Source organism: Sinocyclocheilus anshuiensis, unplaced genomic scaffold (assembly GCF_001515605.1).
Source record: "Sinocyclocheilus anshuiensis isolate Anshui unplaced genomic scaffold, SAMN03320099.WGS_v1.1 scaffold454, whole genome shotgun sequence".
Classification (NCBI taxonomy): Eukaryota; Metazoa; Chordata; class Actinopteri; order Cypriniformes; family Cyprinidae; genus Sinocyclocheilus; species Sinocyclocheilus anshuiensis.
This window is the reverse complement of record NW_015548217.1, coordinates 3576490-3600304: the sequence shown is the minus strand read 5'-3', so window position 1 is coordinate 3600304 and position 23815 is coordinate 3576490. Positions and strand designations below refer to the sequence as shown.

The following is a 23815-nucleotide window of genomic DNA, read 5'->3' as shown; positions in this document are numbered from 1 at the left end:
TGTTTGTGTGTATGTGTGTTTTAGCGTAGTTTTGATGTATTCTAGAGTAGCCAATAAAATTCATGTTTCATTTATAAAGAATCTGGTTTGGTGTCATATAATTTCAAGGTTGAAACTTTTGCCAAGATCAACGTTACCTCTCTAAGAGCTTACAAATTATCAAAGAACGTATTTATCCGTGGCCAGGAGAATACATAGTCAATTTGTTCAAATATACTGAGGTCACGGCTCGCTGGACGACCCTTGATTTAAAGTGTAACATAACAAATTTGAAATCGGTTTAATCAGGTGAACTTCGGATTTTCAGATCCGAGTCCTATCAAAACCTGAATGAATTAATAATAATTAATTCCCTTACAAATTTAAGTAATCAAGTTATTACATTATATATAGTTTATAAGCATTATTTTAAACATTATGCAAAGATAGTCGTGTTATTTTATTATGCTTTGAAGAAACGTGCGTAATATTTTGCTCGATGCGCCCTCTTGTGGCCTCAGGAGAGAAGCCAACAGCTTTTATCCCCCCCAACTGAAATTATGCCTTTTAAATTTTATAATTCAAATATTGATAATATTTAAGTAAAAAATTCGAATTTAGTTTATCAGACATTTTGACAGCCCTACTACTGAGTAAGCTAAAGGTATGATGAAATAATTATTTAATGTTTAATAGAGGGCTAGATGGTCGTAGTTAGATGATTATTTCGCTGTATTGTAATTGTTTGTTGCTGTTCAAGTTGTTCTAACTTAAAATGATGCATCTGTTAAATGGGTCGCAATGAATGTGTTATGTCAGGGAATCGGTTGCAATTAGCTTGTGTTTCATTGTAAAGCAGACACAATTAAGTATTTCTGGTGGTTGTGGTGGTATCACTTGTCTGTATTTGTGGTAAAACTGCTGACTAAGACATTATTTACTGGATGTCAGATTTTCGAATTTATTGCCTATGTGATTTTGTTTTATTCAATAGCTACTCTGCCATCTGTATTTGCTAAGTACCTTTTAATAGGGTCATTCACTCAGAACGCATTCCAGTGCGGTACTTTTCCATTATATTTCAAACTAAATGCGTTACGGACGTCTTTGAATTTGTGTTTGAATGCTGCGCTCTCATCTCAGGTCTTTATAGCAGCTTGTCGCGCATAATAATACATCAATCTAAAACATGGCGCTCAAGTTCAAAGAAATTCAGCTTCTAAAAACACATCTCTAGATCTTGCGGTTTAATAAAAAATAAAAAAATAACTTCCACTGACCTGTCTCGCGACCAAAACACTATCTGTGTGAACACAGTATTCTAATATTAGCGGGCAGGTTTGTTTATGGTCCGACAAATACGTGAATGGGCCACATATGTTTTTTTTTTTTCTTTGTGCTACGTCATCGCCACTGTTGCCAACTCTCGCGAGACAAATAAGCAACCGCAGCTTCAAAAACAAGCCTAAAACAAGCCCAATATTTTTTGATAATTTATTATCATCAATATTATTTATTATCAATTATGTATTACCAATAAATGAGCCCGCAACATATTAAACTGAAACTACCCTTTTATCTGAAAAGCAAAAACATAAGTTATTTTACAAAAATCAGCAAACTGCAACAAAGCAGGAACAAAACTCATCTCCAATCACCTGTGAGCAGAATAGGATTGGACAGATGGAAAAGGAGAAAAACACAAGAGCTTCAAAAGGGGAGTTGTAACATAGCCACATATTTATAGCCTACTAAAATATAAGCAATTCGAACCAAATCTACTCTTAGTATTAGTATAGGCCTACTTGTTTTTTGTTTTTTTTACAGCCCGTGATAATTGGCCTGACCAATTATGAGTCAAGGTGAGCATGAAATGCTGAGGTTGGATCTAGAACCGCGATCTAAAGTCCAGCCTGCAATATCCAACTCCCACACAGCAACTCGCACCAAATGCCAAACACCACCCACTTCGGTTTGAAATATTACAAAATGCTATCATGTACTTTAAACACATTATAAAAGCATGACTTCATCAAACCGGATCTATATAACAGAAGCCCAGAAGTCTCTCAAAACTAATTCCTCTGTTTTGGAAGTGTATTAATTGTTTTGCTGCAGCGCCCCAGGTTCTGTTTCCTGCTCATCATCAACGTGTTATAGGCTTATAGACTTATTGAATAATTCAATAGTATGAGAGCAGTGTACACAGATCATTGGGCCTCTCCAGTGAAAAGTCATCTGGTCTGAATCAGGAGAGAAATATGCACAGATTATGCACCTTTTACAAACAGTCCAAAACAGTTATAAACAAATATGTAGGTGAATTTTGATGAGAGAGGATGGATTCTTTTTAAAGGAGGAACGTTATGATTATGGACTCATATTTTGGACAGAAGCAACGGTTTAAAGTTAAAACGGCTTAATAACAGATTTGTTTCATACAAAGATGGATTACTTGTGGATTATTGTGATGTTTTTATCAGCTGTTTTGACTCAGCACCCATTCACTGCAGAGGATCTATTGGTGAGCAAGTGACGTAATGCTAAATTTCTTCAAATCTGTTCTGATGAAAAAAAAAACTCATATTTACCTTAGAAGGCCTGAGGGTGAGTACATTTTCAGCAAATGTTCATTTTTGGGTGAACTACTCCTTTAAAGGGATAGTTTACCTACAAATAAAAATAATGTCAGCATTCCATGTTGTTCCAAACTTAAATTACATCTTCTTTAGTGTTCCACAGAAGAAAGTCATACTGTACAGTTTTGGAAAACATGAGGGTAATTATCTCCCACCTTTAATAAAGAATACATCGCAGAAGAACATTAATCTGCAGTAGAAACTACCAATCTCTTTTAACATGACAGTCCAGGTCATGTTGTCCGAAACCTGCATGGATCACTAAATGACTGACTTCTTATTCTTGATGCCTCATCCCATTTCCTTATCATTTTAAACATATAGTTCACTTGTGAACTATATTTCAAGTCTTAGAAGCCATATGATTTTTGTGTGTGAACCAGACTGAATTTAAAGTCAGTTAGTATTATTATTCTCTAAAATCCTTTTTCGCATTCCATGGAGAAAACAACAGCATGAGTAGTTTGGAACAACATGAAAATTAATTTCCATTTTTGTGTGGACTATTGCCACATCATGCACCAATTTACGTAAGAATTGTACAAACCAATTGGAGACAAAAATATAAATGAGCCACTTTATGCATTTTCACAGTCAAAACCCATTACCTGGAATTGAATCCGTCATATAAACAGTCAGATTTCCAGATGACTAACATGTTTTCGCACCGTAGTTCACACATATTGTGCTCCACATGATTGAAATTTGAGACAATCTTACACAATATCCCATGCTGGGTTTGTGGGGCACAGTATATTAATGTGGATGTAAATAAACTACTCCGGGTGAGCATTCATGGAGTTGCTACGCAACCACCGGCACCGGCATGCAGGGACAGTTTGTGGCAGTCTGGCGGAAGACTGGAGAAACTGTTACTTGCTGATTTCTAGAGCAGAGATCCGCAGCATCTGCGTCTTTCCAAAAGTAAATGTGACAAGTCATGCTCTCAGTGTTCAGATCTCACATGGCTAAGTATAGCTCCGTTTCATCATCGCTTCTGCTGTCTTTAGAGGGCATAAGGGGGGGCTTTTCCTGTTTGGATCACGCTTACTTGCGTGCTGGAAATGTAGTGGGTCTCTTGCCAACACTTCACCCTACGTAAGCAGGAAAGGAAGTCTTGCGCAAAATTATGTCATTATTTTACGTCATTGATGGTCATCCTCACACATGTTTTATAATCCAGCATTGGCTCGACTTGGCAGATCATCAGTGAATTCTAATAAAGCTTTAGTGTGTGACGCATGAAACTGTAAATGATGGCCCACAGATAAGCCTGCAACCGAGCCTCCTTCTTCTGAAAAAATGTGGTGGTGATTTTGTTGTCAGTTTACTAAAAGTGTTATTGATTTGCTCATTTTCGCCACTTTGATTGGCTGGGAAAGTCTGCAACAATATGATATCTGTGTCAAAGCCACTACTGGAAGAGGATCTAACACAAATAAAATCAGTTCATCAAGTCAGGGTTTCAAAGTCACTTGGTACAAAACTTTAAGAAAACATACTCATATAATGTTCTGTTTGGCCTTAAATTAAATAACTATATTTATTTCTTTATAAGCATTTTAGGTATTCACATTTCTTACCTGACAATAAATAAAACAAAGATTATTGGAGTGTTTTACAAGAAAATACTACTTCAGTCTTTCAAATTCTAAATTTAATGTTTAATTCAATGTGTTACTTTCCATGTGTTACTTGCCACTTCTTTGTTATTTATTAAATTTACTAGCATTTTCTGAGTGAAAATTATTTAAAAGCCATTTTTCTTCCAGTGTACAATAAATAAATTGTAAATATATTTTTCTGTCTGGATGCATATCGAAATCCATATCAACACCAGGCAAAAGGCAAGAGTTCAAAGCTTTGCTAAATCTGTATGACACCAACACCCATAGCGTTTCTGTCAAATTGGAGGTCATTATTATTAATAAAATAAAGTAACATAAATTTGACATATATTTTCCTGTCTGGATGAAGTCAAAAAGGTTTTTTGAGAAGCACTAGGAAAAAATGCAAGATTTCAGGGAAAAGCTTTGATAAATCTATGTGTCACCAAAACCCATAGTGTTGCTGTCAAACTTTGAGGTTTGTGGTTATTAATCTGACACGTTCACATGTTCAACCCCAGCAGAGGAGACCCACAGGCTGGAGATTTATTGAGATCATAACCTTTCCCTACCACAACTCACTTAACCCCAGCAATCTGCTTGATGGGTTTTTCCATTTCCAATTGTGTTTTGACAAAAATGGTCAGCTAAAAGGATTGACTTTTAAAGCTAAAGCATGCTCACATACAGACTATGATATATGTATGTATATACACACCAAGTAAGGAAACATCAGGAAGACATGCAAATTCCTAACCAAGAGGAAGTACAACTGGGTCACTGACTATCAGTACTGGAGTACGAGAAGGTAGTTTGCCATCTCTACTTATCTTCTCTACACAAATGACTGTACCTTGAAGAAATCCTCTTAAATTTGCAGATATCATGACGCTGATTGGCCTAATATGCAACAATGGACCCATTTATAGGAAGGAAGTAAAATACCTGGTGTCTTGGTGCAGTTAGAACTTACAACTGAATGTCCTAAAGACAGTAGAGATTTGGCTGATAACAATACCTAAGTTTTTTTTATTTGCTGTATTAATATAAGAAAAAAATGAAATGAAATTAAATCTTTTAAATTAATTAAATCTAATTGGCAAACTTCTACAGTGATGAATGGAAACAAAAAAAATATAATTTTTGTCAATCAACTGTAAAGTAGTAGTAGTAAAATACTAGTCGACACCCACAAACTATTCGATATGCACATGCCTACTAAAGATCAAGTAACTCCTGAGAACTTTCAAGAACTTCAACTTGCCACTGGCAGTGATGGCCCAGTTCTACAATGGCATCACTAAATCCGTCCTCAAAACCATCTGATCTGGATCCGCCATGGCACTGGATCCAAGCAGACTGAAGATCATCAGCTGCAATCTGCCCTCCCTCCAGGTCCTTTATGAGTCAACATCCAGGAAGGGGGCAGTCAGAAAGCCTTCACGCTCTGGTGCCTTCTGTGAAGCGCCGCAGAACCACAAAAACAAACTTCCAGAAACAAAAACAGCTTTTTCCCACAAGCTGTGGCCTTCATTAATACTCCCTATTGCTTCACCACTAAAACAGAACACTACAATACAAAGAGATAAGAGATTTGACACACATACAGTACTGTATAGAGTATCACAAAATTGATATCACCAACATAAAGCCCCCAAATTAATGAGTAAAGAACTGATTAGACAAAACCAAATCCTTCTGTCAGACATTAGAGCTAAATTCTGCTCCTATATCTTATATGTGAAGCTGAGCACAAGGAATCTGTATAAGCGTTTTTCATTAACAGCTGTCACATTAATATGTTCCTAACCTTTAATTCCTTCACTTGCCTGCCAGAAAATCGGGTGACCTGTTGCTTCAAACACTTAATTGCTTTAAATTCAGACAGTTGTGCACCAAAGGGTCTGTTTGAAGTTAATTCAGCATAATAATTAACATTAAGAGATGGAAGACACTAAGACAGTGTGAATTGAATATCCATTGTATTTTTTAGCCATTCAGCACTACTTTTTTGAGCTATTCGAACTTACTGTATAGGCCAGCTAAAGGTGAACTGCTTTTCTGTCATTCTTGTTTATAAACAGGTTTCACAAACACTCTCCCCACCTGTTATTGGACAGACAGTTCCACCCACACTCACGCCATTGGTTAATAAGTCACTGTTGCCAGGCTGGTCAGGATGTTCAAACAAACAAAGCAGTTTTGAAAGTACTAAAGAGACAGAGTTACACTTTTTGGGGAAATCAACTTACAAAGAGCATGCTTATAATTGAGCATATTAAATGAATAGATACTTTGATGAAAATGTACTCATTCTCAGGCCATCCAAGATGTAGATGAGTTTGTATTTTCATTAAATCAGATTTGGAGAAATTCAACATTACCCACCTGTTATTGGACAGACAGTTCCACCCACACTCACGCCATTGGTTAATAAGTCACTGTTGCCAGGCTGGTCAGGATGTTCAAACAAACAAAGCAGTTTTGAAAGTACTAAAGAGACAGAGTTACACTTTTTGGGGAAATCAACTTACAAAGAGCATGCTTATAATTGAGCATATTAAATGAATAGATACTTTGATGAAAATGTACTCATTCTCAGGCCATCCAAGATGTAGATGAGTTTGTATTTTCATTAAATCAGATTTGGAGAAATTCAGCATTACATCACTTGCTCACCAATGGATTTTCTGCAGTGAATGGGTGCCATCAGAATGAGAGTCCAAACAGCTGTTAAAACATCACAATAATCCACAAGTAATCCACATGATTCCAGTCCATCAGTTACGTCATGTGAAGCGAAAAGCTGTGCGTTTGTAAGAAACTCATTTATCAAGGCATTTTAAATTAAGACCATTACTTCAAGCCAAAACACCAGCCTTGGACTCTCATTCTGACGGCACCCATTCACTGCATTGATCCATTGGTGAGCAAGTGATGTAACGCTAAATTTCTCCAAATCTGTTCTGATTCATCTACATTTTGGATGGTCTGAAGGCGAGTTAATTTTCAGCAAATTTTAATTTTTGGGTGAACTATATTGACACAAAATTACACATTCACTCACTTTCAGTTCATCTAAGTTCATATAAAGGCATACACATTATTGCCAAAAATGCTTACTAAATACATTCGTAAAGAGGACCACAGTCAGTCTTAGGGGGTTTGGAATCAAATGAGAGGGCGGACACATGCAAGGGCAAGGCAATAAATTAGAGGAAATTAGCATCTCTGTCGCCAGAGGCGACTACCGAGACATATTCTACAGCTACAACAATACACCAAGAGGAGGTGAGCCGCCTATCGAGTGTACATTATTGGAAGCAGACTGAAAGGTTTGGCGGTAAAGAGCATGCTTCCTGTGGTGACTGGCAGGGGTTAGTTTGGAGAGGCAAAAATGGTTTATGGGTGCAGTGCTGTGAAAAAAACCCACAGTTAGTGGCTCTACTTAACAGAATGGTACATCTGCCTCACTTGAATGCCTATTCATAGCTGTTCACGGAATATTTCCACTCAAGCACTTTTTTTTTGTAAATACCAAAAACTTGATGAATTTTAAATGTAACTGAAACATTTTGGAAGCAACCGTGCTACATATCCAGTGGTCCTAGTATTAAAGCAAACTCTGTGCTTCAATTCTGTGCTTTGGTTGGTAACACTTCTAAAAGTAGTTTGATTTGTCTTGAAAATAAAGGTTTTTTTATTGGCATCTATGGTTCCATGAAGAACCTTTAAAATCCATGAAAACTTTCCATTCCACAAAATGTTCTTTATTGTAGAAAAAAGGTTTGTTAGATTTTTAAAATGTTATTTAACCACATAAAAATATCTTAAATAACTGTTGACCGAAAGGTTCTTTGGCAACCCAAAATGGTTCTTCTATGGCATTGCTGTATAAACCCCCTTTTGGAAACTTTATTTTTAAGAGTGAAAGTGCAGACACTCTGAAATCAGCTCAGGAGACATCTTTAAAGGAACACTCCACTATTTTTCAAAATAGGCTCATTTTTCAACTCCCCTAGAGTTAAACAGTTGAGTTTTACCTTTTTCGAATCCATTCAGCCGATCTCCGGGTCTGGCGGTAGCACTTTTAGCTTAGCTTAGCATAGATCATTGAATCTGATTAGACCGTTAGCATCTCGCTCAAAAATGACCAAAGAGTTTCTATATTTTTCCTATTTAAAACTTGACTCTTCTGTAGTTACATCGTGTACTAAGACCGATGGAAAATGAAAAGTTGCGATTTTCTAGGCCGATATGGCTAGGAACTATACTCTCATTGTAATAATCAAGCAACTTTGCTGCCGTACCATGGGTGCAGCAGGCGCAATGATATTACGCAGCGCCTGAAAATAGTCCCAGCTAGGTAACTTCCAATAAGCCTATTTTCAGGCGCTGCGTAATATCATTGCATCATGGTACGGCAGAAAAGATTAAAGTATAATTAAAAAAGTTAAAAAAAGCTAAAAGTGCTACCGCCAGACCCGGAGATCGGCTGAATGGATTCGAAAACGGTAAAACTCAACTGTTTAACTCTAGGGGAGTTGGAAAATGAGCCTATTTTCAAAAATAGTGGAGTGTTCCTTTAAGACTAAAAACCATCTTTTTAGCAGTATATATTTTTGAAGTGCAACTGGAGACCAATTCAATTGTTTTGCAAGGTTCACAATCAACTTCAGACTATTTTTCAGACAGGCTATATAAGTGAACTTTTAAATGCTTCCAGAGACCGCTGTAGCACCAAGGGGGCTATGCATTCATAAAAACCCTTTGGCGTCTAAAACCAAATACATGGAAGGCTGATGGCTTAAATAAGATGTGAATACATCTAAAAGGACTTTCATTTATGGTCAACAAAACAGAGGAGATTTTATGTCACAAACGGCATTAGAAAGAACTCGTACAGCACTGCAGCAAAACCTGCGACAGACCACAAGGAAATATAACATGATAAAAGAAAAAAGAAATCTATGTTATGTCTGTGAAAAGATCCAAGGTGACCATAAAACTCGCCATTCAAACCAGCCACCTGGAGATGAAAAGCTAAGTTGGAAGTGCATTAAATAAGGCTACGGTTATTGCTCCTCAAGTTCAGTTCTAAGCCAGTGTTCAAACAGCACCAGCCCTATTTTAGAGGGCTAAATGTGGTTCTGTTCTCATGTTGTTTGGTTGTAAACTAGAGTGACAACCAAAATGTATTACTAAACAGACTCTTGTTTGGTGTGTGAACCTGTGCCGGGGTTTCCACTGCTGCTTTCTAAAGAAAATAAAGTGATTTGTGAGTTACTACATGGAGCATTTCATTAATTTAACAAATTGTAAAAAAAGAAGAAAAAACGGAGTAGGCCTGTGAGAAGTATTACAAATTTTATGAACATAAAATTGTATTTACATAATGAGGGGGACATGTACATCCAAGTGGTAATTAATCTACACAGAGCAGAAACCAAAAAAGTGCAAAACTGTAGCTATAAACTGCTAAATCATCTAGAAATTTTAGGATTTTAGGATCAGAAGGTTTTTCAGAACTTCAGACCTTGTTACCAACTGGCTGATCTCATACATTCTTAAAAGTAAAGGTTCTTTATTGGCATTGATGGTTCCATGAAGAACCTTACACATCCACAAAACCTTTCCATTTTACAAAACGTTGAAAACGTGGAAAAAAAAAATTCAGTATCCAAAGTTAAGCAATACACCAGGTTTTGCCAAAGAATACTCCTTATCCGAGGTAAAATCACTGTAATGCAAAGCCTCTTGTGGTTTACTGGCCTGTCTGTATATCATCTGTTACAGTTGTAAAACACAGTAGAGTAAACAGCAAGAATACTTTGACATGGCCTACCTTCCATGACATAGACCAGGGAGCCCACATCGCCTTCTTTGATGATACAACTTTCTTTATCATACTCCACAGGGTACATGCAGTCCACAATCTCCTGAATCTGAGACAGCTCCAGGTTCTTCATGAAGTCATTGTCAAGAATGGCTTCTTTGATTAGTTCTTTAGACCTATGGATGACAAGGGTAAATGAAAAAAAAAACTTTTTCATGTTGGTTTTGAAAGTTAATGAGCAATAAAAATTAGGCCCTGCAACTTATAGAAGTAAACAGAGTTCTCAAGCTTATTCAAGACATGTAAACAATCAGAAAGAAACAAATGACAAGCAATATAACAAAAAAATAAAACAGAACAAAGACACAAATGAAGTGCTTTAAATTTTTCAGGCAGGTCTGTCTAATAATATTCAGGTAAGAAATACAATGGAAATTGAATAAAGTAATTAAATGTAAAATACAACACTGTATGAATTAAATATACATTCTTTTTTATTAAAGCTACAACAATTATTTGGTCAAAAGCAGTGGGTAATTTTCTCCATTTCTGCTGTGGTTTGATTACTATTTATGACACAGAAGCAGCAGGTATATTAGGCTGCTGTCACTTTAAGACCGAATATACTCACACATATCCTATTTTCTCCAAACGATTTTCATTCATCTAAGACATAACTGACTGTGTTTATGTGAATACCCACCACAGTGGGCATTTTGACACAGTTTTGTTTGTATTTGACCTTCGCGGCATTCAGATGCTTTGCCTTATTGTGCTTTTAATATCAACACTCTTTTAATATCACACTCTTTACTTACTCATTTGTCCATTGCTCTAACATGTTAATAGCTTCCTGCCAAATGAAAAATACATGGATAGATTTACATACAGACAAAAATAGGATACATTTGGTCATGATCTCTGAGATACACTTGAAAAGCAGATTGTGGGCTTCTTCGAGATCAATCACGATACAAAATCATCAGATCGCCCACCCTGTTTATAAAACAAAAACAGATCAAGAAGTTTTCGAAAAACCAAAACCACTGGATTCCTCCGAAAGAACTGAAATCTCACAGATCTCTTTTTTTTCTTGAAATCCCAGACACCTCCATTCAACAGCACAGCGTGTGAGATTACTCACAGAAAAGTGTCAACCTCTGAAATAATCAGAGAGAATTCCCCATACCTGGGTTTGTGAATGCAATCAATACCTCACCACGCCAATGGATGAATTCCTTCATATGGAGTGCATCTGGGCTCTACGTGATGACTCATTTTCATTGACAACATCACATTTTATTGGACAATGCTTGTCAGATGGACTTGCTAGTGCCACTGGATTCCAAGTTCCCTTCCACAAATCTATTTGTAATCATGCACTGGGTATATCTGATTATTCAATCACTGCACAAGCAGATCTGCAGATTTGAAAATATTGGATCTTTTTTCTCCTTTGATTAGAAATGGCAGTGTGGCAGAGATGATGGCAAGAATGGACCATCTGTGCAAGAGTGCACGAGTGCTGGAGCCCGAGGAGGACATGGGGTGGACAGATGACTGCTCAGATACACTGCGTTACTACCACTCACACACTCCTGCTGGGTACTAATGTCCCATGGGCGGATGATAAGACCTCAAGATCTGTGGATCTGCCTGGACTAATGATATTAATGACATGGATTCGTCATCCATGTGGGCACCAGCGCTACAAACAATGGTGTTTTTGTATAAAAAACTGACCTCTCACTAAATATAACTCAATGATTCTTGAGATATTAGACAAAACAAGTACCACGATTCTGTCCACCAATACTTGGGAGATGATCACTAAAATATTAACATGTTAATTTATATCAAATTATATTATATTATCACTAACTATATATGCATAACTATAGTTATATTCAAAGATAACTAAGACCACTATTTAGTAAGCAATTTGTAGGTTGATTAAACTAAAAAGTGTAAAAATTGTGGCACAAATGTACTGTAAATTAGGGTTGTGACGGTGAAGACATTTTCCCACCGGTTAATCGACGTGTGACAACAACGGTAATACCGGTATCACCTCGGGGGCGGGGGCGTTCCCTCTTTTCCTTCGCTTTTAAATAGTTTGTGAAAGCGGCATGCGCATTTTACTTTCACTTTCAAATAGCAGCAAGTGTCTGTTCTTTTACTGAACTAAATGATTTTTATTACTATAAAAAATCAAAACAACGGTGGGGGTCGGTGACGCGGTGGGCAAGTGACGTAACCGGTGTTGCGACTTAACACTGGTATCACCGTCAGCACCATCTATCGCGGCAAGCATACTGTAAATATGTCCTTACTTTTTGTCTTTACTTATTAAAGTGTTTTAATAGCAATATCAACTCAAAATGTGATGTAAATCAGTTGTTTGAGATTTTTTGACAATTATCCAAATTTTAACTGCCAAGTTAGCTAACATCACCAGTAAAACAACTACTAACGTGTGTTTAAGGAAATATGTTTTTCATTAACACTTTTAAATTAATTTATTAAAGTGAATGCTAAATTTAACAGTATTTTGGCTTTTTTTCTTTATATCAGATGGTGCTGACACAATTTGATTGGAAAAACACATATTTTGTAAGAAATGTATGCTAATTTTTGTAAAAATAATGCACTTTATTTCACTTCTTGTCCCAGTACTCAAGAATCAGTGAACTAGTCATCTTGAAAAAGACCAAATACACCTCATGTGTATCGTGTTTGACTGTGGTCAGCTAATAAGACTCTTGAGTCATCACTGCTAATAACTGTTCAAATGAAACTCATAATGGCAACAGCAAATTTGCGTGATCATTTGTAGGCATATGAATTCCAAGGGGAACATGAGATTGAAACTAATAGAACACTTATGGGGTTATAAACTCATTTCATTTGCTGTTTTCTTATCCCCCGATCGTGCAATTGTCTAAAGAAATATGGCCTCAACTGTTCCTTCTGTCTGACGGTGAAAGAGGGATTAACAACAAATCATTCTACTTTACATACTTGATGAAGACATTACATTGAGAATATATCATTGCCACATAGACATGGGCAGCCATCAACCAACAATAATGAGAGGTGTAAATAAGACAAGGGGACAAGGGAACAGAAGACAGGTAAGACTTGATCACTCAAAATGGTATAGGTGCACTCTAAGAAAAGTCTGTAAAAATAGGCCATAATACACTGTTAATATGAAGCAAGTTTGTGTATTGATATTTTGCAGGTGTTTAACCAGTATTTTGAATTACATGCTGCAATGAGTGGTGTTTTAGGGTTAAAGGTCAGGAAACGTAACGGATAATGTCCTGGAATTGTCTATGGATTTTTTTTCTTGCAGCGTGATGCAGTATCAATAGCTCACATTCCCAAATAAAATATGATATTAAATGACATTAACAAAACAAAGACTTTCAATTATGGTATGATTGCTAAAGTGAATTATCATTTTATAACAGGACAGTATGCACAGGAAGCAACCTATTTAAAGGTATAGTTCACCCAAAAATGAAAAGTCTGTTATTAATTACTCATCCTCATGTCGTTCCAAACCTGTAAGACCTTCGTTCATCTACGGCAGCGGTTCTCAATTCCAGTCCTCGCGTACCCCGCTCTGCACATTTTGTATGTTTCTCTTATTGCTTCAGACATTTGTTATATTTGACTGTAAGTGCCCTGCGAAGTGGACATTACCGGATATTCCGCCATGATTCCAGTTTGAAGGGAGCGTATATGTTCCAGACAAAGGGCATTTAAGTGTGCGAGACGTGAATTTAAATTGTATTTATTTACAGAGGTATATTATGTCCCACTTCACACTTCTCTAGTAAGTTTCGTTTGTGTGTGAAGACGCTGCAGGCAGCGGAGCAGCGCAAATCTGTAAATGAATATTCCGAAGTGAAGTAAACTTCAACGGATTTCCCCTGCTCAGGGAGTAGGGAGCAATGGACACTGTGTAGGGACCATGTCAATTGGAACACAGTTCATGCACGGAGGTCACTTCTAACGAGATGATGATCTGAATCAGGTGTGTTAACAAAGAGAGACATGCAAAACATGCAGAGCGGGGGTACGCGAGGACTGGAATTGAGAACCGCTGATCTACGGAACAAAAATTAAGATATTTTTGAATTCCAAGAGCTCTCTGACCCCCCCATAGACAGCAAGGATCCTAACACGATCAAGGCTCAGAAACGTAGCAAGGAGATCGTTAAAAAAATCCATGTGACATCAGTGGTTCAACCGTTATTTTTACGAAGTTACAGGAATACTTTTTGTGCACAAAGAAAACAAAAATAACGACTTTATTCAACAATTCGTCTCCTCTGTGTCACCCTGGCACCTTTTTGGACAGTATCACATACATAAACAATGTATGCAATGTATGTATGCGGATACGTTGTTTACGTTCAGATCAAAGTGTAAACAACGTATCCACGTACATATGTTGCATACGTTGTTTACGTATGTGATACTCTCTAAAATGGTGCTATAGGGTGACACGGAGGAGACGAATCGTTGAATAAAGTCGTTATTTTTGTTTTCTTTGCGCACAAAAAGTATTCTCGTAGCTTCGTAAAATTACGGTTGAACCCCTGATGTCACATGGATTATTTTAACGATGTCCTTGTTACGTTTCTGAGCCTTGATCGTGTTAGGATCCTTGCTGTCTATGGGAGGGTCAGAGAGCTCTCGGAATTCATCAAAAATATCTTAATTTGTGTTCCGTAGATGAACGAAGGTCTTACAGGTTTGGAACGACATGAGGGTGAGTAATTAATGACAGAATGTTCATTTTTGGGTGGACTATCCCTTTAACTAGTGAATCAAGATATTCAATTAGATCAAACGTAGGCACATAGGGATTCTGCACATTTTTCAGTTATGATGCAATGATTTTTGAGTTTTGAATCGGGTCACTGAAATGGACAATTTGAACTGACTCATTAGTGTTGCCAGATCGTGCTAGAAAAACACAACAACGAATGAACAAGCCTATAATAAACTTAAATCCAAACTTCTTTTCTTGGGAATAAACCACATACCAAAATATTGTGATCTGCACCTGCCTACTTTATGAACTCCATAAACTGGATCGCTTTATGAACCAAGCCCAAACAATAATTCCAAAGATGCTTAATAAGCACCGCAGCCGCAGCTTATACAAAGTGGACATGGAAACACTTTAAGAGTTTGTTTGTTTTGTTTTTGAATGACCAATAATGTATGAAACATCACTAATTTCTATGATAAAAAATAAAAAATGTAGCCTGGTGAGTAAACTAAAAAATGTACTAGCCAATGTCGATTCCATTGTCAAGGTGTCTGTAGTGGTTTGCATTAAAGTTTTCGCTCAAAATTTAACTACACTGCTCTCTGCGTCCCACGCGATACCATATCAGACTGTTTGTATCATGACCTATTTTGAATAGCAAATCACTAATCCATAAATCATTTACAAGTACTCCACTTAGCAGATCATGATCAGAGGCCAGGCCACAAGCATAAAGCCCACTGATACTGTATCTTATAGTGTAACAGTGTTCTCATGCAAGAGTGCAATTCCTTCTTGTCCTTTTAGATTCTCAGTTCCCAAAGACTTATTTACCAAAAAAAAAAACTCATGTGGACTATAAAGCCTACACACAGTTTCCAGAAGAAATTAACAGTGCTGACCGGAATCAAAATGATGCTTTTGAAATTAAAAGGGAGGGAATAAAAACAGAAACTGTGATCATTAGCCCATGATTAACATCAAACCCCGTTTCCTCATGTTCATTAAAACAAACTAAACGGCCATGCATCGAACTTTCTCTTTGAGCTCAGAGCTGCAGGTGGTGGACAGATTTCAAAGTCTTCAGAGACGGACAACAGTATTGCTCTGAAGGGGTTACCATAGCAAAAAGTGCAGAAGATGCCACCTCGCATCAGGAGCCTCGATTTAATCAGAGTCTTTGATATTTGAGGCATCATTACGGTGTCCTGGCAAGCCACTCGGTGGAATGCCGAATTGATTTTGAAGCCAGATGGGGCATGGCTTTGTTGAGCCATGCTGAATAACTTCAGATAGACTGGCAGATAGTGTAGATTGGCACACTTGAAGTATGTGTTGCCATCTCCAGTCCTTCCCTCTCAGCACGCTTTTACAGCTCTTCTTAACCCACTCTCCACTCTTTTGTTTAACAAAGATTCATGTCTGCCCAGACACGGAGAACAACACTGAGCCATTTCCATAAAAGGAGAAAATATGCTCTTTTGGTGGGAAGCAAGATGGATAGATTCCGCAAAACTTAACCGGGGGCCGCAGAGTGGGAGAGAACAATGTGAAGACACTCACAGGATCCGGCTCACAGTTGTTCGCCATGTCTCTAACAAGCACTATAACAAATGTCAGGTGTTCCAGCATTTGTTTTTAAAGGTCAGTGTTGTGCATCAGTGCAATTAAGGACAAAAGAAGTGTAATTGTAGCCTTTATATAACGTTTCTGCTTTAAAGTATTCCATTGGGTGAATTGTTGTTGCAATAGATGTAAAATGGCTAGATGTAAAATGACTATTTTTGCTTGCAACAACAGAGAAATGGCAAATAAAATAGATTGCAACCAATCGCCAGTTCCCCAAAAACAAAGCATTATTTTTAAAACCAGACACAACTGTCTGTGCATGATGTTTTGTGCAAGCAAATTTAGTCACAACCTGGTGAGTGCAGGTTTTTTTTTTTCCTATATCAATGTATTTCCTATTAAAAAAAAAAAAAAGTTAGAAAAGTTGTTTTCAATAGCCAATATCAGTAATTTGGAGGAGGGGGTTCCAACTGTAAAGATAATTTAAAATTAATTTGCAAAATGAGTCATCAGCATCATTGATTGTTTGTTTGTTTGTTTGTTTGTTTTTCCAAAAGGTCAATGACAATTTAGACTGCATGATTAAGAAAAGTACAAATCTATAACACGTGTCAAGAAACATAGTCTTGGTAGTCATGTTGGGTCCATATGGTTTTTAAAAAGTAAAAGGTTTTGAGAAAAGTATCAAGTAAAGAAAACTATCAAGTAAAAAGTAATTACACATTTTAATTAAGTAATAAAAATTATAAACAAAATATAAATATTATGAATTATTCATAAATGTCTTTTATAAATATCATTACATTTTTTAATCACACCATGACATTTTACCTTCCCTTACCAAACTTGCCATGTCATTAAAAGGTCAAATTATTCATAAATAATTCATATCATTAAATGATTTATATTTATATTATTAAATCAATGATATTATGATAAGTAAGCTGCACTAAACTTTTTTTTTTTCATTAAAATCAATTAACATTTTTCCATTATAATTATAATTCCATTATTAAACAAGTATACATATGGATATCGAAGTCAAATCTGGGTTCAGAAAAATTGGTGTAGGATTTACTTTTAAACAATTCATTGATTAATTTTATGGGGTTCATATCTTGCCACAATTCACTACAGTAAACCTACAAGTATGAGCTGTCTGGTTGTTTTTAGAGGCTTACGTCATTTGTTTTGACATTAACTTGGTCTGTAACCAAAGAAAAGAATGTCTTGGTCTTATTATTGTGTGAGAGAGGAGAGAAGTGGTTGTAGCTACCATAAATCAAGACAGTGAGTACATGATTAACTTCAGATTGTTCTTTTTAGCAGCATGAAAAATGGTTGTGAATAAACTGCATAAAGAAAGCAAGCCTTCTATAATTATCGGAGCTGTCCATTCAGTTTCCTGTCTGAGTTCTGCACTCTTGCAAAAACTCTCATTATAATTAAAGACTTTGATTACACTGCACAATGAATTTTATATTTATATCATACCTAGGGGTGTGCGATATATATCGTCTGCGATAATATCGTAATTGTTGTTTTAACGATGTGTGATTTGACATTATCGAGTATTTTGCAAAAACCATTCAAAACATCCTTACAGAGCGTACGCATACATTACGTGAAGTCTAGACTAATGCGTGTGCATTTAGAGTGCATTCTTTCACTGCATGATTCAGTCTGTAAGAATTTGACTCAAAAGATAATGGACACTTTTAGAAAAAATGGCTTTATAAAGGTAAAAATGCCCATAAAATGCAAAAATTAGTTTAAACTTATTGGAAAAGATTAATTTCTATCAGTATGAACTGACCACCACACAGAATATGAAGAATATTAAAAACATTAGGAGTCAGCTGTCTTCGGCAGTCCTTAAGGTACCAGCACAATACCACACTCAGCAAAATATCGTCTAATTATCGTCATCGATAAAATCCCAGAAAATATCGAGATATAATTTTTTGTCAATATCGCACACCCCTAATCGTACCTATGCTTAGTTGAATATAATGAAAGCATTTGCGAGACTGAAGAACTCAATCAGTAAGCCAGCACTGAACAAAACTAAAGTATTTTGGGTGGATTTCCTCTGCGCCAGTGACTATTTTAAACAGCTTTGATTGGTCATATCTCAAACATTGTCAAAAACATGTTGTAAATAGAAAGTGTATGCAATAGAAGCTGTGCAATGAAGTGTGAAAAGACTACTATGTAAGTAACATCCGATTTTAAATTTTAACCACAGATGGCGATAGAGAGGCTAAAGTTTCTTAGTTCTGAAGACTTCTCTATGATGTCATTTCCTGTTTTAGGATTTAATTTCTGCTTGTGGTTTCTCCACATTACTTTAATTTGGAAACAAAGGTTTACAAATATTAACAAGCAATGAATCATTTTAATCAAATTATTTGTCCAATCAATAATATTAACAGATTACTGTGGCAATTTTTATTTTTTTAAGAATTGAACTTTTTTTTTTTTCCATGAACTTTGATTCATCACAGAAGAGCTGTATTCACATCATTGTATATAAGAACTGTATTATTACTTGATCAAAAAGTCATGGCAGCTTCTGGTTTTACATGACTTTAACTCATCAAAATATGTTAAGCAATTTCAACTTTTTTATAAGTTATATGAGATTCAACTGGATTTTTTTAAGTCAGTTTAATATAATTTGTTGAAAATGGCTTATACAACCAAGTTTATACTTAAAATTTTAAGCCAGCAAATTAATTTAAGTTTTTAAGTTGAAATAGGTTTCTTTTTTACTGTGATATGAGCATCGTGTCATTGAGCTAGAAGAGAAAGATAGATACATAGTTTTGTCAACTTCTAGGAGTAAACTAGCATATAAATGCTTTAAAACTAATAGAAGTAGATTAAAAGCTACAGTACAGTACAATCTTCAATTGTGAATTCATGGGGTTTTCAAATCAAATAACAGCTGGGGATTACAAGGTGTCATATTCAATATACATCCAGCCTTCCATTAATAAAGTAACACGTCAAATAAATAAATAAATCTGTATGGGCATGAATCATCAAATGGCTTCATGCATAGTTATTGTTCAAGTGAAATTAGTCTTGCATGTACCATCAGCATTCATGAATGCCAGCACAAAAGAATGTCATGTCTTCACAAAGATGGTAGGCATATCTCGACCAAAATGCACTCAGCAACAAGAGAAAATATTCACCAGACATAAACACAAGGAGAACTGAAATGCTCACAAACTGTGAAAGAAAAGACACTGAGAGTGTGGAGAGATGAGTTGTAGAAGAAAATGATGGAATTGCTGGGAGGCTGGGATGAGGGAGGCTTTTGGATAATACCGCTCAAGAGATCCAGCTGAGGACAAGATGAAAAGATTCTCAACGGTGCTAAGAATCAACTCCCCTTTCCAGTTGTGTGCATTTCATTAGAGATCATCATGCAGTTTCATTGAACTCATTGTGTATAGTTTTAAAAGGCTTAAAAGCAGTTTTAAATGCTTAACATTTTATGTACACCATTGTTGCTGATATATGAGACTGAAAAAGGACTATTATAAGGCAATATAATAAATGTTGATCATATACTGCCTTGTATATACTTATATTATACAGTGGGATTTGTATTGTTTTGACAGCAGAACTACTGCTGATATGAACAAAACCTTCATTGGAAGCAATAAAATCTGACCGTCTGTACAGAGAGTTCACGTATATATGAACTTTGCAACTGCTAAAATTAAATAATTACAAGTATTTTTATTTTATTTCATTTCATGTAACAAAAATTGTTTTTTGGTTCTACTTTTAGAAAAATGTTACCAAAGCAATTTTTAAAGACTATTAGTCAATATTATATGTGCTAATCATATACCGCCCTATATACTGTATAATACTTATAAAGTGGGGTCTGTATTTTTCTAATGCATTGCATTTTTTCATAATAAATTATATCATCAGCATAACATTTTGAGTGAAGTGTTGGAAAATTATCATGAATATGTATGTCCTTATTTATTCATTATATTCTGCCATTTTACACATTATGCTATTCTAAATTAAATTACGCACTATATACCATGTCTTCTGCATTACAGCGGTCATTTGTGCTGTCATTTGTAGCTCATTTTTCAATTTGCAATTTACCATAATTTACTTATAGGCTATGCAATGCTGTATTACTACTCACACCTCTGGTTAGACTTGCTCTTCACAAGCATATTAAAGTTGAAACTAATATAATTCAATATTTATGATGCATAAAAATAATATATTTTTTCATTAATATGTTCTCTGTGAAAAACACTGCGCATGAACTGTAATCTGCATTTGAATGTGCACTTTTTCTCCCTTTCAAAGTTGATCAACAGAATCAACAGGTGGAAGCACCAGACTGGCTATCTGCCAATATTCACAATACATCACATCAGTGCAGTAATGAAGGCTTGGACGGAGACAGGTTTGATGGATGGTTATGATTATACTCGTACCACAGAACTCAAGGTGTCCTACCAAGGTGACCATGATCACTTGCATAAAATCAGCACAGCACAAAGGCAATGATTCATGTGTCATTACAAGTTTGCATATGCATAATTTTGCATCAGTAATAATGCAAATCATCAGCATCAATTTGACGGACAGCTTCATAACAGCACTGATCAGATTTAAGTGGCACCTACTGTGGGCTCTTTGGGTAGAAAGGTAGGGTGACGTGATTGAGGTCTTGAATATCAAAGGCTGTAGGTTCGGCTGAGATCGCCTGTCTCTTAGTCCTCTGCTGCTCTTGGAGGACACTCTTCTGCTTGTGGACTTGTTGAGTTGCCGGTCTTATAACGGAGCGGTATTTGTCTAACTCATTCTGAAGCTTCTGAATGAGTTCGTCTTTCTGGTCCAGCTCCAACTCCAGTTCATCAATCAGCGCGTCTCTCTGTCTCAGTTCTTCAATCTTCTCCTGTAACGCGTACTGGAGATCGCGTAAAGTGCCCATTTCTCCCCACGGTTAACGATCCGGAGTCGTTTCCAACTTGGCGAACGGTCAGTTTTTGATCATGAAATTCAAACAAACCGCTGTGGGTCGTGTTTTCCGTGGTAATGTCGCCAAAAAATGTGGCGCGCCGATCCACCGGCGCGCTATTGGGTCACTTATACCGGAGGAATGAGCGAGGAAACACCCACGGCGCCTGCAAACATCACATTCGGGAGACGAAGAAGTTTCACAGGGCATTCATTTCTTGTCCAAATACGTCAGTCGCAAGCTGTCGAGCGCGCAGTGAACGCACCGTGAGAGCAGCACGCTCGTGGCTCCCCCATGAGCCAATTAGGAAAGACCCAAGCACGCACCTGTAACAGCCGCTGAGCCTTCAAGTGCGCTACCTTCCACAAGCACACGAGCGCATTCAAGCAATAACAGTTCCATGAATTTAATGTAAAAGAAACTTTTCCCTATTAAAATACAAATCATCTTCTAAAATGTGCACATCAGCCATGCATCAATAAATATGCACGCAGAAAATACGCTTTCATTTTGTTGTTTTCTCATTGACAACTAAGCACAGTTAGACTGTTATGAAACACAAAATATTGTATATGACCAAAATGTCATTTTCAGATGTTGAGGTAACTGGTGAAGGTGACATAAAATCATAATATTTATTTATTTGTTTGTTTGTTTATTGGCTAATTGATTAATTAATTTTTGGTAGTTAAGAAATCATAATATTTATTTATATATTTTTATTTATACAGTAACGCTCAAAGGAATGGTTCACCCCCAAATTATTGGATGGTCTGGGGATGAGTAAATCATCAGGAAATTATCATTTTGGGGTGAACTATTCCTTTAAATACAACACTAATGAAGTTCAAGGATTCTGTAGTATATGTTTACACAACCAACTGCAGTTATGCTTCTATACTTAGCACAGAACAAGCTGTATGTCCAGATGATGTTCTGGAGTTCTAACACATGTTTCTTCTTCATAGTCCCTAACATCATCTGGATCCTTCCCATTAACACGTGACCACCTGGTGCTCCATTTCACCTCATTAACTGCCCAAACTGTCGAGTGCTAAAAATGTTACTCTGAGAATGAAACTGTTACACTCGTATGCCCTCTGTAGACTTCTTGTGCTGTAACACATCAATAAGCATGTTAGATTGAAACCTATGGAATCCTGAACAATATCATTTCAAAACAGGGTTATTACAGTTAACGAAAACTTAAATCTTAAAATATATATATAAAAATATATTTTAAAAAATCGAAATAAATACTGTCTAAAAATATATACAAGCTACTTTATTTAAACTATTAGCCTATATTTAAAAACAAACCTATTTTGTTTCTGCTAGCCAAGCAACATTTCTCTCTTCTTTTTTTTTTTTTTGTTTAAGTTGAAGTATTAAAACAACTACAACTAAATGAAATAAAACTAAAAACTTAATAAATAAAAAAAACACTATAAAAATATAAAAATGACAAGAACACAGAATAAAAAAAAATATTAAAACTTTGAAATTAAAAGGAAAAAATGAAATACAAAAAGAAAATGTGATTCAAAACAAAAACTAAAATATTAATAAAAAAGTATAATACTATATCAATGATACTAAATGCATAAAAATGCCAGCGCAAAGGTAATAGCAAGAACACACAATTAAAAAAACAGGATTAAAAGCGCCCTCTAGTGGAGAAAACATACCCATACAGAGATAACAAAAAATGTAATTAACATGACCAACCAGGGGCGGACAGGGACAAAAATTCAGCCCTGGCACTGTAGCCACACCGGCCCACATTACCACACCGACACAGCCCCACCCACAGACACACGCATTCACTACTTACATTTGTGTACAGATGGTGAAATAATATAAGCAGTACCATATATGTAACAGATATTTAAACATTTAATGTATGTGTCTGGCAAACAATGCTTACTACTTTTTAAAGAGCACACGTTTATAACAAATTTACACATACAGTTAAAACAAAAGAAAAATAATCTGAGGATGTTGTAGAGTCTGTGTGCTGTCTGTTTATGCCATTTGTCTGCTGTTACTGTCATTCTCTACAGTATGTTGTTCTTTGTTGTCACTGTCTGTCTGTTGGGTTTTACCTACCTCTACCATACTCCTCCCTGTCTCTGCTTGGCCTACTGTAGCATCCTTCCTCACAGCACTGGTGTTGAAAGACCAGGGGTCTCTGGCTGTACTGATTCCAGCAACATCCTAGTTAATGAACACAGTATAGGACTTAAACATTACAGCAAAATATTTTCTCACTGACTGCTCTCAACATTGGAATACACATGAATACAAACAAGTACTAATAGCAAAAAAGGGAATAGAATATATAGCAAAAACTATAAATAGTAGCAGCAGTAAATCCTT

The 23815-nt window shown here is 36.2% G+C and overlaps 1 protein-coding gene across 1 annotated transcript in view; it reads right to left on the bottom strand.

The window, feature by feature from the left end:
- LOC107654050 (cGMP-dependent protein kinase 1-like) overlaps positions 1-23815 on the bottom strand; it is a 178757-nt gene that overhangs the window by 150805 nt on the left and 4137 nt on the right. Inside the window, exon 2 of the mRNA XM_016440947.1 lies at positions 10071-10237. Coding sequence (XP_016296433.1) covers positions 10071-10237 — 167 coding nt within the window. The remainder of the gene's footprint in view (positions 1-10070; positions 10238-23815) is intronic.